This window comes from Rissa tridactyla, chromosome 3 (genome assembly GCF_028500815.1).
Source record: "Rissa tridactyla isolate bRisTri1 chromosome 3, bRisTri1.patW.cur.20221130, whole genome shotgun sequence".
NCBI classification, from domain to species: Eukaryota; Metazoa; Chordata; class Aves; order Charadriiformes; family Laridae; genus Rissa; species Rissa tridactyla.
Genome location: NC_071468.1, coordinates 99625341 through 99643552, shown reverse-complemented (window position 1 = coordinate 99643552; position 18212 = coordinate 99625341). Strand labels below are relative to the sequence as shown.

The 18212-nt window shown below is 40.8% G+C and overlaps 1 protein-coding gene across 28 annotated transcripts in view; it reads right to left on the bottom strand.

The window, feature by feature from the left end:
* DST (dystonin) overlaps positions 1–18212 on the bottom strand; it is a 310022-nt gene that overhangs the window by 203499 nt on the left and 88311 nt on the right. For all 28 annotated transcript variants that reach the window (XM_054197106.1, XM_054197080.1, XM_054197086.1 and 25 more), the window contains one exon: positions 12053–12114. In XM_054197106.1, the coding sequence (XP_054053081.1) occupies positions 12053–12114 (62 nt within the window). The remainder of the gene's footprint in view (positions 1–12052; positions 12115–18212) is intronic.

The window sequence follows — 18212 nt, the reverse complement described above, 5'->3', positions numbered from 1 at the left end:
TCAGCACCTCACCCTTCTCCATATCCTGGGTGACCAGGTCTCCTGTCTCCTTCCTGAGAGGGCCCACATCTTCCCTAGTCTTGCCTTTACCCTTGACATACTTATAGTTTTTCTTGTTGTCCTTCATGCCCCTAGCCAGATTTAATTCTATCGGGGCTTAGCTTGCCTAATCTGGTTCATGGTCGCTTGGACAGTTTCTCTGTATTCCACCCAGTCAACCCGTCCTTGCTTCCAGCCTTTGTAGGCCTCCTTTTTGCTCTTGAGTTTGTCCAGGAGTTCCTTGTGAATCCACGCAGGCCTCCTGGCAATTTTGCCTGACTTCTTCATTCTTGGGATGCGCTGCTCCTGAGCTTGCAGGAGGTGATCCTTGAATACTAACCAGCTCTCTTGGGCCCCTCTTCCCTCCAGTACTTTTTCCCATGTTACCCTGCCAAGCAGGTCCCTCAAGATGCCAAAGTCTGCTCTCTTGAAGTCCAGAGTAGTGAGCTTGCTGCGTGCTCTCCTTGCTGCCCAAAGGATCTTGAATTCAACCATTTCATGATCACTGCAGCCAAGGCTACCCTTGAGCTTGACGCTCGCCACCATCCGTTCCTTGTTGGTAAGGACAAGGTCCAGCATAGTTCCTCTCCTTGTTGGCTCCTCTACCATTTGAAGAAGAAAGTTGTCACAGACACATTCCAAGAACTTCCTGGATTTCTTGTGCCCCACTGTGTTGTCCTTCCAACAGATATCGGGGTGGCTGAAGTCCCCCATGATGACCAGGGTCGGTGAATGCAATGCCACTCCTATCTGTCTATGGAGGGCCTCATCCGCTCTGTCATCCTGGTCAGGTGGCCTATAGCAGACTCCTACCGTAATGTCCCCTGCCCCTGCGTTCCCTTTAATCTTTACCTATAAGCTCTCCATTGGGTCTTCATCCATCCCCAGGTGGAGCTCCATGGACTCCAGCTGTTCATTGACACAGAGCGCAACACCCCCTCCTCATCTTCCCAGACTGTCCTTCCTGAAGAGTCGGTATCTGTCCATTCCAATGCTCCAATCATAAGAGCCATCCCACCGTATCTCTGTGATGCCAATAAGATCATAGCCCTGGAGGCGTGGGCACATCTCCAACTCTTGTTGCTTATTTTCCATGCTGCATGCATTTGCATAAAGGCATTTCAGCTTATTTTAATGCACAGCATTGTCCACCTCTCTCATGTTTTGCACCTCAGTAACCTTTTATGATTTTTCCTCAATGCAATACTCTTTGTTCAAATGCTTTTGTGTATAAGTATATATAAATATATTTATAAATCTTAAAAAGACTGAAAAAACCCACTTTATAAAACTCTCTCTACATCTCTATCACATTTTCTAGCTGTCAGGAGACCCAGTGCAGTGGAGCAGACTGAGTTTGGATAGATGCTTCTCTAATTTATTCCTGAAAATTCAAATGAAGAAAATTCTACAGTGTATAATACATATACTTCAGTGTTTACTATGCTTACTTGCTTTCCAGGGAGGGAGATTTTTCTTTGCTAATCTTCAAACTAAATCTTCTTCTGTAAACTAATCTGAATTTTTTGTTGTCCCCCCTCCTCTTAAAGTTTGACCTCAGAAAACACTTGTTCACCAGCCTCTGCATAACCACTTTTTTTTAAATACTGAGGACATGTTATCACATCTCTCTTCAGTCTTCTCTGTTTCAGACTAAACAAACTCAATTATCACAACCTGTCCTTGACTTTCCAAGAAGACTTATCTTCTTGCTGCTTTATTACAGACTGCTGCAAACCTCTTGTCACAAAGATCAAGAGCTGTGCGGCCAGGCAGAGTTTTACAACCGTGTGCCCACAAGCACGCTCATGTGTCTATGAAAAGGCAGAATTACAAGCTGTCTCCTAAGCACCATGGTGGTCCACAGGCAGGGCGTGGAGCTCATCTGTAGTTCCTGGAGCTCCCTGGGCATAAACCAACACAGCCCAGTGCAGGTGATGGACCTTGGTAAGAACTGTGGCAGGATGAGGGCCACATTTGTTGCTGACAACAGGACAAAAGGCCTGAGCCAGAGAAAAGTACAGTCGCAGCTGTAACAGGGGTAACATGACAGGGAGAAACGGGGGTATCATTACAAGGATGAAGTGACAGAGCTTGAGTCCTCACTTGAGGATGCGGCATGGCAAGAGCAGAGGGTGCTTGGATGCCGTCTCTGGGTGAAAGGTCCTTGCTCACATGTGTGGCCTCCCAGATGATGCTGTGGCAGCGCCTGCTGGCAGCCATGACAGCTGCCACAACTGATGGCACTGGCTCCTCCTAGCGCCAGTTCTAGATGCAGCTGTTACTGATGGCAATATCCAAGCAAACTATATCTGGGATTCCTTCATTCAAATTTTGTGACAGTAATCTGCTAACAAGACTACATGTGGTAGCATGTCAAAAAATGTGTATACACCACGTGCATTGCTTCCCCTTTGTCCGCTTGCTTGCCAAAGGTGGGATACGTGATAGTTCAGTAATCTGTCCCACTGTCTTCCCAGGGAGAAAAATTACCCTGCAAGGTCTGCAACTCCCCACTCTTTTCTTCTTCTTGGGAGAGGTACTACGCTTACTGTAATTGCAGACTCCTAGGAGTCCCCTGTCCTCTCTGAATTCTCAAACAGAATGATAAAATGTTGTAAATCACTTCAATTAGTTCCTGTTGGGTGAATGAAGCTGTGCAACCAGAAAGCACATAATTTATCTACATATTCTTTGATCTGCTCTTTCCGTATTTGAATTTTACCCTGATCTTGTTAAAATGTGTTTCGTCAAGTCAGTATTTTGTAGACTGAAGAAACCAGAGAAATTCAGACTTTTCTACAGCATTCAATACTATTTCTCATTTTTTCCCTTGGTAATGTATCCATAGTTCTCCTTTCTTCTTCATATTCTTCTTCATAATTACAGAACCTTTCTCCTGGGGACTTTTATGTCACACTATTACTGTAACTCCTCCGGAGCTTTTACTTGTCTGATTTTACTCCAGCATGCTTTAGTTAACTCCTTCATACAACTCTTTAGTCCTGCTGCCCTTATTTCTAATTTTTGTATGGTTCCTTTGTATTTCACAAGTCTCTTAAAAGCAGCAGTATATTCTATACAATGCCTCCTACCTGTCCTGCCTGTCTGCAGGCTGCCTTTGTGCCTCCAACACAAACGCCTTCAAGTGACTGCTAGATCTCCTGCATTCGTCCCTCTCCTGGATTACTTCCCCAGGAGACCCTACCTATTGCTTTCCCCAGTTCCGCTGCTTAGAAGTTCATTGTCCCTTTTTCTGCTTCTCACTTCTCTCTTTTCTTTGAAAGTTGAGCCTGGGATTTTGCAATCACTTGCTGGTAAGCTACCTTCCCTTTTTAAATTTTGAAGCAGTCCCTCACAATCAGTCCAGACCCAACTAGCAGCTTTGCTAGCGACTTTCTGAACCTGACAGGCTGGAGGTCTCTCTGGCTGGCAGTTCTCTCACAAGACACATGTCCACACCGGAGGCAGCCACCCCAACTCCTGCAGCAGGCAGGGAAAACAACAGGAAGTGTGCCCTGACCTGGTTTGCACACCCTGCTTGGGGATGAGATGAGCTATGCCACAGAAATACCTCTTTCTTGCATAGGCTACAGAGGGCACCTTCATCGGTGTTCAAATGCAGACCTCCACATCTGCTCCTCCTGTCAGCTGTGAGGATAAATGATTTTCCCCATTGCCACACAGTCCTGTCCTTCCGATGCTTGTTGGTGACCAAAAAATCTACTGTCAACCTCCATGTTCCAGCTCAATGCCTCAAATTGACAGCAACCACGGTCACCTTTTGTCCCATTTTATCTTAGGCCAGAGACACAGTGCCACCACTCTTCTTCACCCTCCATTACTTCCAACTTGCCCTCGCTTTTCCAGCCCTGTACTAGATGTCACTGAGTATACATCATACACCAAATATATCACCAGGGATTAGTTGTTTAAAGTATACAAATGTAATGCTAATAACGTCAAAGCCAGCCAATAAATCTGGCTTTCACAACTTAAAACTACAGGCATACACTTACTCAGACCAAAGGCACTACCATGCACATCTGCCTAAAGCCGGTAATATATAGGGTTGGCAGATATAACGTTATTCTGATTAAAGCCAAGGTACTGTATTTCAGTAGTAAATGAGGATTTTAAACATTATGTTACTATCTTTAAATTTCCTTGCCCAAAGCACCATAAACGCCTTTAGCAGACAATATCTTCTTTACAGGAAAAATATGTTCATTCTGATACCTTCTTAGGTCCCCATGGAGTCACACATCTACATTACCTAGGGTCAGTGGCTTTCCAAAGTATATGAAATACTGTTGTAGAATGAAATATTTTGGTAATGCATATGACAATGTTGGAGGTTGCTTACTGTCTGGAGTCCACGTACTGGGACAAATACTACTCCCACTGGAGCCAATGGCACAATTACACTGTCCCCATGGGGGCAAGATCAAGCCAGAGTATTTCTAAACCAATATAAAAATGATTATTAAGTGTGGATACATCAAACGTATATAGATAAAATATAATTCCATGCATAATTTAACAATTAATTAAAAAGCCAACATTTAATTGCAAGTCGTATAATTTTATCTCTTGTGATCTCTCAGGAATAAATAATACTAAATAAAATCTATGCTGAGAGCAAACTGCAAACAACAAACCCACAAAAAGAGAATGAATTAATATATTAGTCTACCACAGGAAACATGTTGATTCTAGTGGTTCTATTTTATCATACAGTAATCTCATGGTAGACTTAATTCTCCTTATACTCATTCTTTCATATATGAGCACCTATATAAAACGATTTAAAAAAACTCAAACACCACAATAAAAAGGATCATAAAACATATACTCAACCGGTTCAATAGTGCTGCATGCCACAAAAATATCGATGCACTCAAGCTATCATGTATTTCATGCATATTTAATCTACTGTTTTCAATTATTCTCTTTCCTGCTGCCAATTAGTCATGAAGTCTGCATGAATTAAGAGGATCAAATAAACTTGAAATCCATGGCACAGTTTTTATTGACTTGGATTTATTTATATATTTGCTTGCAAAGAGATTTTGTGATGTGGCTTATCATTAGCCTCTAAAACTTTGTACAAATTTCCTCCTTTTTTTCAGCTTTATCTTCTGGTATTCTGTTGCTTCTTTTCCTCACTGTCTGCTGTTACCTTCCTCTGTTGTGTAAACTTTGATTAAACACTAAAAAAAGTCCTGAGTTTGCTTGCTGATCTGCTTTGCAAACAGCTATAGGTTATACTAAGGAGATGAAAGATGTGTGGTTTACCTCCAAGTGGAAGGCTTATGAAAAATTTGTGCACAATGTAGCATGAACAAACTATAATTGTGCATATTTCAATGGATAATAACAAAATCAGATACTTCTTTAAATAATTAACTGATGATCTTCTTCAACGTCTCAAAAAAAAAAAACCACTTAAAGATCTTCTAGAATAGTCCTGAACACACAAGAGCAAACATTTTTAGGAGAAAAACTGAAATATTCTCCTGTACCAAGAAGACAATAGGCCTTGCTGAACAATTGGAAAACAAAATAGAGAAGGAAATACTCATATTTGAGCTGCACCCAATGCCTAATGCAAGCTGCATGCCGTGTTGGAAGTGGGATTTCACAGGAATTGCTCCCAGCGCAGTTTGCAGCAGCTGTCAGAATTAACTACAAGGAATACAGAGAAGGCTCATTTAGATGCACTAGCAGAGCAAGCAATCTTCATCTTATTTTCCTTAACACAGGAAAAAAAAAAAACCCCAAACATGCTTTTTCCAAGTATGTTTCAAAAATAAAAGGTGTTACATTGAGACTTTTTTTAAAAAGTCGCTACTGTTAGACTAACACCAGGTGCCTCATCCCTTAAAATAAATATAAATGTAGAGCTAAAAAATGTTCATTTCTAAAAGACGAGGAGGTGGGGAATTTTAGATTAACTGCACGGCTAAAAAGAAGATACTGCAGAGTAGTGCTATCTAAAATGATAACTTCTAGTGTCAGTGAAGTGCCAACTTTCAGCAAGGGAATGACTGTGCTGTATCAGGAACGGTCCCTCTGCCATTAAGCGCGTACCTGCACGTTTCACGAAGCAATTGACCCTAAGTGGCCATTTGCAAACGTGTGCTGCCTCAAAGACACACAGGAATCAATAACTTCAGTTTTCTGTTCTGAATTATTTATTCAGTCTTTGCACAACAAAAAGCTGCTCGCTTTCTCTCTAATGCGCCATCACTGCGACACAGTACAGGACTTTGAACCCTGAGCTTTAAAACAATAGTTTAAAAAGCATTTTCTCCTGCTACTTGTAAAAGCCTTCTTCCTCATAAGACCTTTAAAAGGGACTTTTGGAGCCACTAATGACTGTGCAAGGATGCTGCCCATTGCTCCCACCACCAGTGTGTTTCTCCTGAGGTCCGGCCAGTCTCAAACAAAGCTGCTCTACAGGGGGCACCGGGTGGCAGGGGTCCCTGCCAGTGCCATGGGCAGGACAGCCTTCCCTCTCCAGGGAGCTGCTCAGGCACCCTAAGGTCCCATATTGCTGCTAGAAAGTCAGTTAAGGGGCTCTCTAGAACCTTTTCTTCCATGAAAAAGAAGAAACATTCTCCCTTGGACGGAAGATACCCAGGTGTTCAGCGTATTTTCCCCATCAGAGCACTGATCTAGCTGGTCTCTGGTTATAGAATCATAGAATCACCTAGGTTGGAAGGGACCTTTCAGATCATCTAGTCCAACCATCAACCTAACTCTGACAAAAACCATCACTAACCCATATCTCTAAGCACCACGTCTACTGGTCTTTTAAATACCTCCAGAGATGGTGACTCAATCACTTCCCTGGGCAGCCTGTTCCAATGCTTGATAACCCTTTTGGTGCAAAAATTTTTCCTAATATCTGATCTAAACCTCCCCTGGCACAACTTGAGGCCATTTCCTCTTGTCCTATCGCCTGTTACTTGGGAGAAGAGACCGACCCCCACCTCCCTACAGCCTCCTTTCAGGCAGTTGTAGAGAGCGATAAGGTCTCCCCTCGCCCTCCTTTTCTCCAGGCTAAACAACCCCAGCTCCCTCAGCCGCTCCTCATAAGACTTGTTCTCCAGACCCCTCACCAGCTTCACTGCCCTTCTCTGGACGTGTTCCGGCACTTCAATGTCTTTCTTGTAGTGAGGGGCCCAAAACTGGACACAGTAGTTGAGGTGGGGCCTCACCAGTGCTGAGTAAGGGGGATGATCACTTCCCTAGCCCTACTCAACGCACTGTTCCTGATACAGGCCAGGATGCTGTTGGGCACACTGCTGGCTCATATTCAGCCAGCTGTCAACCAACACCCCCAGGTCCTTTTCTGCCAGGCAGCTCTCCAGCCGCTCTTCCCCAAGTGTGCAACAGGGGGTTGTCGTGACCCAAGTGCAGGACCCGGCACTTGGCCTTGTTGAACATCATACCATTGGCCTCAGCCCATCGATCCAGACTGTCCAGATCCCTTTGCAATGCCTTTCTACCCTCAAGCAGGTTGACAGTTCCCACCTAACTTGGTGTCATCTGCAAACTTCCTGAGGGTGCACTCAATCTCCTCATCCAGATCATTGATAAAGATATTGAAGAGAACTGGCCCCAATACGGAGCCCTGGGGAACACCACTTGTGACCGGCCGCCACCTGGATTTAACTCCATTCACCACCACTCTCTGGGACCAGCCATCCAGACAGTTTTCAACCCAGCAAAGAGTACTGCTGTCCAAACCACGGGCAGCCAGTTTCTCCAAGAGAATGCTGTGGTTGACTTGCCTTTAGTCCTATTTTCTGTATATCATAATTTCTGATAAAGAAACTAAGTATTTCAAAAAATCCCATTTAATCTGTCAAGACTAAGATCTGGCACTACAAAAATATTTTTCAATTGGTTTGAGAAAGGAACTGAACAGCAAAGAAGAATTTGTCTGCTTTTACTCCTTTGTCCATCATCAACTCTTTTATTTTCCCCACTTTTATTTCATCCTCCCCCTGTATTTCACACTTCTCTCATTCTTTCCTTAGGGTTTGGGGTTCAAAGGAGTTTCAGGAAGAATTTCTGGGCTTTTGTGGAAGTTGGATTTTTCTTTGGGTGCTTTAGGACTCTGCAAAAGCTACACTAGAATTAAACCCCTTGCTTCCACAAATTTACCTGTTCTTGTTACATCAAGGGTTACTTCCTGCTGTAGCAAGTACTCAAATTTAACATCTTATTTTGACAACAGCAAAGTGAAACACTTGCTGGAAGCAGAGGTAGGTTTAGAGAGTTAAGAGGAGATCTGTACCCCACTGCTACACTACGCCGGCATGTGAGTTTCTCCCTGGAAGCTCATACCACAGCAGCAGGCGAGTCTGAAGTCCAGTATCTCACCTCTCCAGCCCATATGTCAACAAGAAGTGAAAGATAAGGTTTAAACTGGAGCCTCACCATCAGACATTAAACAGTAGCCTTAGCAAGTGCAATGCTCTAATCAGCCCTAGGAAAATGTATTATCACTTCAAAAGCAAAACTTCAGCATTTAAAAAATGTAGTGACAGTCCACTTGATCCTCAACTGTGGAATTCAAAGATAACTTGAACAGCTGAATTTTGCAAATAACACATTAGGTACCTGTCTCTAAAACTACATATCTCAAGATAATTTGCAGGAAATATTTCTGCAATGACTATGTTTCTAGTTTAGCAAAGTACATGAATGCATGCTTAACTTAGCTGAACTGGCAAGGGACTAAATCTCAAACGCTGAATTTTATATACTGTGCGCTTAGGCGCTTTGAATCTAATGCAACTAAAGATGGGCAACGGCAGGCAAAAGGGTAAATATTTCTCAGCTGTCTTGTTGTTTGTGGTTACTCAGTGAATCCCATAAATGCAGAATTTAATTAGAAGAATGAAAATAAGCTTCCATGCCAACCCCTAACGAATGATGGTAACCCGTAAAAGCATCGTGCTGCTGACCTAGAAAAAACTCTTTTGAATATACAGCTATAAAGGGATAAGAGCCTGGTACTTTCCCAAGGATTGCAGAAGAATAGAAGATTAATTAAAATGAGCAAGGAAAGACCTAAACAAGCAGGGAAAAAATAAAAAGAGACAAGAGAAGAAAACAGAAACAGAAGGAAAAAAAAAAAGAGAGAGGAAAGAAAACAAAAAAAGAAACAGGAGACCAAGAAAAGAAAGTGGGAAAGAGAAAGTAAAGAACATACACAGGATGGAAAAAAGACGACAGAAAAATGCAATCCATCCCCATGTCCATAGTGGGGTCCTGTCCATATGCATGGTCTGGTGCTTTCAATTTCCACGGTCACCTTCATCCTTTCCACTTCTTGAACCCCACCTGGTGACAGATAAAGCACACTGACCTCCTTTTTCAGTCAGCAGAGTGAACGCGTTTCTAGGACACGATGCATCTCCCCCTAAAGCAGTAGATGTCCGAGACATCTAGAAGGGCCTGTTCTCTCTGCTATCACAAAAGAAGTCTGGATAACTACCTCAACTAAAGTTACTGAGATGCTTGAAATAAGCTGATTCCTACCTTTTTTTTGGTGTCTGCAATAAGCTATTGGCAGCGAGTGGGCAAATAAAAGCTGCATGTATTTTGCATTAAATCCAAGGTAATAAAGCTGAAAACCAGGACTCAAATTCAACTTAATGCATAGAACAGGACAGGTGTAGAGACTCTGCTAGAAATGCAGTCATTTATGGTGATATTTTTTCTGCATTCCCTCCTATATAGTATTTTCTAAATATGCCTTTGTGTCTTAAAAGACAGCATTTGAAGGATTGATTTTAATTTCCATGCAAGTCACTGTCCTAGAAACAATGCAGTAAAACCAGAAATTTGACAACTGTATCACCAACTGCTTTCAAATGGAGTATTTCCAAAAAACCTGTGTTGCTACATAAATTCAGAGTTAATGGAAGAGACACAGTTAAACTATATTTGTGTAAGTTAACAATCCTTTACTTGAATTCTAAAGTGAGCGATCTGAGATGAAAATCAAGGCCAGCAGTACAGACACACACATGTACGTCTATCTATATATATGTCTCTACAATCACTCACACTGAGAACTATTTGAAAATGAAGGCCTACAGTCGCTGACCTTGGCAAGCGAGTCAAAAGGATTTAATGTGAACTCTTTACCCTGATTTCCTTACAGATTTAGAGTCTAAATCTTTTTTAAGCTACTCCCAAGAGGTTGACAGTATGGCAACGATGACTGTGCATGTTTTAAAACTGTGTAAAATAATGGTGTATAGAAATATACTTTTCAATACACTGCTCTTCTGTAAAAACAGGCATCATTTTAAACTTGCGTTTAGAAGCTTCAGATAGGGTTTTCCGCTTCCCACAGAAAATTAAAACTACATCTCTAAAATGCGTCTTTAATACAGAAAAAGATAAGTAACTTCTACAAACATGGTAACAATTACCTTCAATTAGAAGGAGATGGTTAATTTGGAGATTGCATGTTGCTGCCAGAGTACTGGCAATCTTCCTGTATGTTTGTTTCTTTAAATCTAATTTGTCTGAAGTACTGGGCAATGGATATTTTTCTTATATTATAAATAAGAGGTAAAATCCATAAAGGGATGGCTGCAGGTCTGCAGTCTCTTGTCTTCAGAGCAGCTGTTTCTACACAGCGTGATTCCTTTTGGTCTAGCAAATCCACAAAGGAAAACCTATTGGTATGAGCAGTATTAAAAACCGTTCTGCCACTCCAGACTCACCCTGTGCATGGAAAGGTTGTGCACAGCTGCTGCTGCCCAGAGTCTGACGTCGGGACCGCTCCTGGTGGCTCATTCATGGTGGGAAGGACTGAAAGACTACTCTAGAAGAGAGGTCTCTTGCTAAAGATAAACGTGGGACCAACTTCACATCCGAGCCTTGCTAGCTCCCTAAGTCACATCATTTCCAAGAGCTTCCCTAATTTCAAAAAGATGCAAAACCAGAATTCTGCATCTTCTAAAGATTCAAGGAGCACTCCAAGTTGATTGTAAACATCCCTGAAGAAATTCTGTTCTGCTTCAGTGTCCAATATTTCTCAAATACCCATAAGTACAGCCACAAGAAGCAGAGAGATAATTAAATTGCTGCCTAAAAGTATTTTTTCTCTAAATATGAACAGGAGTAAATCTTTACAGCAGTTTCTGAACATTATACACTATGCTTATTAATTAAATCTCAACTCTGACAGTTTGCAGGTACATTTTTATTTAATGTGACTTCCACATGAATGCAACCTCTGGGGAAAAAGAAAAAAAAAAAAAATCAAAGCAAGTTGTGTTAAGTAATTATACAATCTGTTGCTCCAGAGAAATGTCTGGGTTAGACAGTTGGCGCTGAAACAGCAGATTAAATTTAGAACTGAAGGGCCATGCAGTGAAGGTGAACTCACGGCTTTTAGCTGTCTGTTGACTACAAGCTATACATGTTGTTATAATGGTGTGCTCTGTCCCCGAGGCAAAGCTCACTGCTATTCAGAATAAAGATGTTGAAAAGTGACTTTTGTCCCTAGAATGCCTCTATTTTTAATCCATGAGCAGCATACTGATGCCAGAGGATGATCTAGAGCTATCATTCTCAAGGTCATTTCCCTGTCCACAATCAACGTGGTACTAAAATAAAATAAATATAAAATAAAATAAATATAAAATTCCTTTGCCTTAGCTGTGGTGCTACAGCCATAACAGTCTACTAGCAGAAAAGAGCCAAGTTCTCTAGAAAGAAATCATGTCCCTTAAACTTTGACTCATTTTAATTCCAAATGCAAGTATTCAAATAGATCACCTTGGGATATCAGACAGCAGCATTTCAACTCCCCCATGACTGCTCAAAGACAACGTACATGCATAAATCTCACGATTTAAGATCTTCCTTATTATATGTAACGCAGCTGCATCCTGAAATCAAACACTTAGTAAAAGACACAATCACTGCTGTAGTAATCAGTCATCCAGACATCACAGAAATACCAACTGACCTTCACGAGATGCTGATTTATCCATTTTGTGAAGGTCTTCTTTTGTACTTTGTCCCGTTCATCTGGAGGTAAAAAGGAAAAAGAAAAGGGTTTAACAGCCTACAAAAGATGCAAAAGATTTTTTTTTTTTTATGGACATCTTTATAAAATTAGCATTCTAATAAAGTTTAAAAACAGAATAGCCTGTAAAGGCTCTAAAATGCCTCATTAAAATAATAGCACGCAAGTGTTTTTGCAGTACACCACAGCATGTCACATATAAGTTTCTTGAGCACAAGCTCCAGGTGAGTTCCTCCAGGGCGACAGCCCTGCTGGTACAATAGCAGCACTACTAACAAAAATGTAACTTCCTAGAAGTCAACCGTTCCCTAAAATGTACTAAAAAGATCAAGGCAAACTTTTATGAGCTATAAATACTACTTATAGCCTCTAAAATCCAATTAATTATTAAAGTATTTACCAATAGAAAATCTCTTACTATTTCAAAGCCGGCGTTTTTAATCACTGTGCTTTTTCACTGGAGTATCACCAGTGTTCCACCACACAAAGATCAGCTACAGCTTCAATCAGAGGAAGCACTCTCTTTTAATCCTCTAACATAAACAGGGATGTCCACTAACCCAGATACGGGACCCAGCAGTTTGCTCCCTGCCATGGCAGTTAGCATCAATGGCTGCCCACAAAATATTGAGAAGAAACAGAAATAGACTCGGGGTAGGAAAGCACCCCGCTTGTATATACTTCCCATCCATATGTATTCTACAGAGCCCTGTTAGAGAAACACTGACGACCACTCCAGCGCCTGAGTTATCTCCACAAACCAATGTATGGTCACTAGACAGTACAACTGCTATAGACCCCGTTCACAGTCCCAGAGCTCCCCGGAGCAGGAGTCGTGGTGCATTAGGGCCAGGACCATCTGTGCAAGCTTGAAATAGCAAGATCCCGTAAGACCCTGTACAACAAAATTGCAGCTGTTTCATTGACTTGGGCTATTTGTAGTGTGGCTGAGAATGAGCAGTGAGCTCAGGTAGCAAAACAAGCAGCTACTACCATCACTAGAAGATTGAATCAGATCCTGTATTTTACATTAAAAAAATACTGGTTTCAGATTGGTCAAAGGTAACATAAGTAATAAAAAAAAATTTCACAGGAAGTCCATATTCATGGACTTTCAAGTCTCTGGTGTGATAACGAGGTCTTCAAAACGGCATGAGATCCTACAAGAGTCCATCCTGGGCCAAACTGGGCACCGTATGCTGTTCCTAACAGCAGTGAGAAAGGAGTATTCAGGAGCGAATGCAAAAACAAGACGAGCAAAAGCCTGTGAAGCCTTTATATACTCCTCCCTTATATGAGTCACAGACTTTCTACATGCTTATACATATCTTTGCATTTAAGAGTCATAAATGTATTTTTTTCCTATTATTTTTTCAATCCTTTTCTTAACACACCTATAGCTTTTGCAGCCACGTTCACTGTGGCAATGAGTTCTTCAAGTAGTATGCATAGTATATGTCTACATTCAGTTCTCCACAGAATAGCTGCTTTTCCCTAAATGCCTTCTCCATACCCCTCAAGATCTTCCAAGCTTCTGGCATATGCTTTTTCCCCACTCCACACTCTCTTATTCTAGTTGAGGACCCAAAAAAGAGGAGTAAGATACAAACTAAAGAGCAAAGCAGCACTACTGGAGAAAAAAAAAATCTGGCAGATTAAGAAAAATTTTTGCTGTATATACGTTTCCTTACAGCCTTCATCTATTGAGACAGCATTTCCAACACCAGTTATTTATCCTAATAAGGTAGTAGCTCTGGTTTGGTAGATGTAGAGAACAGAAAATCTCAGAAATAAAAGAAATCCAGAAATACTTTCACTTGTAATTGTTCCATTTTGGGTAGCTGTTTTAAAAGGAACACAAGTTTTCAAAACTGAGAATTTAATATTTCAGCCTATAAGTGTACAACGCGGGTTTTTCCTAAGGTAAGCTCAGGTGGTTTTGACTAACTACCACAAAAGTTCACACTTCGGGAAATGTTACTGTGGTGACATTAAAAAAACAGCTTAAAAAAAATTTCACTTCCTTGTGTCTTGTTAGACCAGGCAGTGACTATCAATTTCGACTCTATTTTCAATTAAAATGCCAACATAAATAAAAGTAGTGACGCTTACTACCCCTATTCCTTTTATATATGCATATATTACACATACACTCGTAGAAAACCTCTGCACCTGACATACACAAATGCATAAAAAGGAGAAAAGCCGTCACCTGTCATGTTGTGAAAACCACCAGAAAAAAGAAAAACAAACAAACAAACAAAACTCCACCAAACCTAAAACACCACAACTGTGATTTTTAATCAAAAAAACAAATGCTTCCAGAAAGCAAATGCACATAAGGAGGAACAGAGTGCAATGGTACTCAGTGTACTCCGGCTCAGAGCAGAACATACCAAATCAAGCCCCCATATGAAGTAACTAGAAGACAGACAACGAAAAAAGCACCAAACTAAGGAAGGAAACCTGAAAGTCTGTTGAGAGTTTTCCCCCTCAGCGAGCTCTGCCCTCTCCCGAAGGCAGCCCTGCCACGCTGCCAGCCCAGCAGCACGCGTTACTGACCCATGCAGCACATTACTTCCACCAGCTTTGCGCTTCGGTCCTTTTCACCTTCAGCAAACTGGCTCATTCTTCCCTTCAAAACTTCAGAGTTTCTTTTCTTTTCAGGGAAAGGAGAGCCAAGGCGTGACCAGGGCTTCTCCAAGCTGTCAGAAAGTAGCAACTCCCCTTTTTAAAAAAATAGGAGCAATGAGCCCATTTGCTGTCCCAGCAAGCAAAACTGTGAGCCCTCTGGATTTAACTCACGGTAAAAAGTAAATTAAGCATCTGTGTTTGTTTGTTTTGAACTTTTAGGTGCATCAATACACATTTGAGTACAAACGTTGAGCTTTTCAAATCAGGAAGTCTATTTTTTTTTTCCCTCTACCAGCAGTGAGTAGCAAGGAAAGAGCGTCACCACAAAACGAGCAGCAGCAGTGCTGTTTAAGCCAAGGCAATTTAAGAATACAGGTGAGGCAGGAGCTGCAGAAAGAAAGCACGTCTTTCTAGATCATCTGATCTGTCATCATCACAATAAACGCTCAATGGTTAATTAATCAACTTGAGCTTCTCTGCTTTTACCTGTTACTGCAGACACATATATTACAGACATTATTCTGATATATCCGACATGAAATGCCTGGAAAGTCCCACAACACGATATCCTCAGTCTTTAATAGATTGACACCTACTCTACAAACCTACACTACCACACAGCAGCATCTGAAGAGGCTCCAGATTAGAAAATTTGGACTTAAAAATGAGTTGCTGCAACTAAGGTATCTCACTGTGTGTTCTTGTAATTCCTCAATCAAATTCAGGGGCCAAATCCTTCTAACACCGATGCCCCCTTCCACAAATCCCTGTGGCTTGCATGGACTGTAGTGCCTGAGAACTAGATCCATTTCTCACGAGGATGGGTTTCCTACCAGAACTATATCAAAGGGAACAAGTGTCATTGGCGTCCCTTGAATGCTCTCCTGGGGAGAAGCTGCTGAGTGGTCCTCTGCCTGAAGTCAACCTGAAACCACCTCTGAGCAACCACACCAGACACTACCAGTTTGAACAAAGAGAACAATGCGCTTGTTTCCACGATGACAGGAGCAAAGGCAAGAAGAGCGCAAGAGTACAAAACTCCTCAGCTTTCTAGATGAGCTGCAAATTTCCGTGCTGCTTTTTTTCATCCTAATGGTGAAAATACCAAAGTTTGGATTTCCACCACCTCGTGCCAGACTTGCAAAAATTCTCAGTTTCTTAAGCAGCTTTATGCATTGCTGTTACATTTGCTTCTCTGCTGATATTTGTTTGCCTGCATGAATGGCTAGATAGGCAACAGGTTTTTCCACATTTGTCCAGGTATTTACAAACGCCCTGATAACTGTTATTCCTTACTCATGTATAAATACACTTTATAGGTTTTTTCTCATATTGTTTCTATTTACAATACCTATTTATATTAAACTCAAAAAGCTGTGTTAAAAGAATATTATTAAGGTTGTAAACTGAAGCACTCAGAAGTAGAGTTAAAACTGGAATTAAAACTGGCTGTGAAACCTTAATACAACCTTCTTGGGAATATATGTTATGATATTTAATGAAAAGATCATTTATTATTTTTTATGAGACTGCTGTCTACTGCACAGAAGGGATGCTACTCCTTTAAGAAATAGTTATTCAATAATGTATTTCATGCTGTTGTTGAATACAGAGCACCAAACCTATTCACTCACCATTTTTCAAGGTATGAAGACAAAATTCACTTCACAATAGGTTTATAATAGGTTTATAATAGCTATGGTGAGGTCTTGTAGAAATGCTAAAACAATTGTGAAAAAATAAACTTAGGGGCCTCATATGGGGATTTCTGCATATTCAACCCCACTACAATAGTCAAGATAAACTTTGAGTCTGCAAGCATTACAGTTCCAGCACCTGCTTTTATGGGGTCAATATTTACTGTATGAGAAGAACTACAGGAAAACAGAGAACTCCCAAGTTATTTTCAACAGTTTCTAACTTCACCCAAAAAAAAAATCCAAACAAAAATACAAAAAAAACCAAACAAAACAAAACAAAAAACCCACACCATACCCGGACCCTCTGTGAAATACTTAATTTAGTCACTCAGAACTAGAATGGCAATATACATTTAGTGTTTGTCATGAAAGATTAGTTTCTTGGCTAAAGGATATCTACTAAGTTCTTGTTACCTTCACCCCCAAACGTCCTGGATAAATATGACATTTTTCTCAGAGAAAGCTAACCTGACAACCCAGCTTCTTCCTTAGCTATTTGCTTCCTCTAACAGAACATATTTTACTACAGATAGTGCTTTATGTTTTAGATTTCAAAAGAATACTTCATGCATTTTAATATATAATGGTGCTAGTCTTAAATCAGCTGTTCATGAAGAGCAGGAGATATTTGTCAAGCTTAAAAGCAACACTTTATATTTTACCACCTCTGTCTTTTTTTAAATTTGATCAGCTTCTCCTTGGATTTATGAAATCCGAACTTGTAACAGTTCTTGTTTACATCTGTGTTGGTGTTGACACCAGGACAGCTTGGGGAATAGTGCTAGCAGTTTGCAGGAGCTTGCCTTGGAGACAGCATCACATTACTTCTTTTTTTAGAAAGACTGAATGGAGGCCTTGTCAGCCAAATACAAAATAAGAGGATAACTGGAGACAGACTGGTAAGATACACAGTTTAGACAATACAGAGGAAGAAAGATAGTAACAGCATGGAGCAAGAGAGAGACTTGGTCCACATGTGAGAAGGAAGAAATAAAAATATATGTATATACACACACAACATACAGTTTATGAGACTAGATAGTGAAACCTGGATAAGAAAATTCAAGATAGACATAATGTTGGGGTTTCACCCTGAAGAACTGCCAAAAAAATCAAGAAGCAGCACGATAGACAAGGATTCTTACACAAAGGATATCTCCTAGTATTTAAGAAATGCACGCAAAAACGACTATTGTTAGGCATTCATAAGTAAGGCACAAACTCTTGAAATGCACTGCCTAACTGAGGTTCACTTCTTAAAAATGATGAAAACCTTAACCTCTTTTTTAAAGTCTTATTTCATTCAGGTAAAATTCCTTCATTTCTCTTTCCCACTTACTGCTTATTGCTAACACTTCCCCCTTCGTGACAAGCATCAATTCCAACTCACCTGGCTCACGGATGTGAAGATTCAACTACCACTGATGTGTTCCATGCATACACATGCGTACAATGCTACCATTGCATCATGCCACCACGAATGATGCTATCATTGCATATATACAAATGCAGAGAGACAGGTAAGGCACAAAGTGCTTCTTTCTCACTATGTTACTCACAAACATCTGAAATCTGGAACTGATGCAGTGCCACAGAGGAAGTTAGGTTATGCAAGAAAAATATCCACCAACAACCAGAAAAATCTAAGGGAACATGCTCACACCCAAAATATTTATTATTTATGTTTAAACCCTGTAAGAAAAGCTTGTATTATGTGCTGGTGTTCTCATCACTGTTTGCAGTATTTTTAGCCACAAACCACCCAA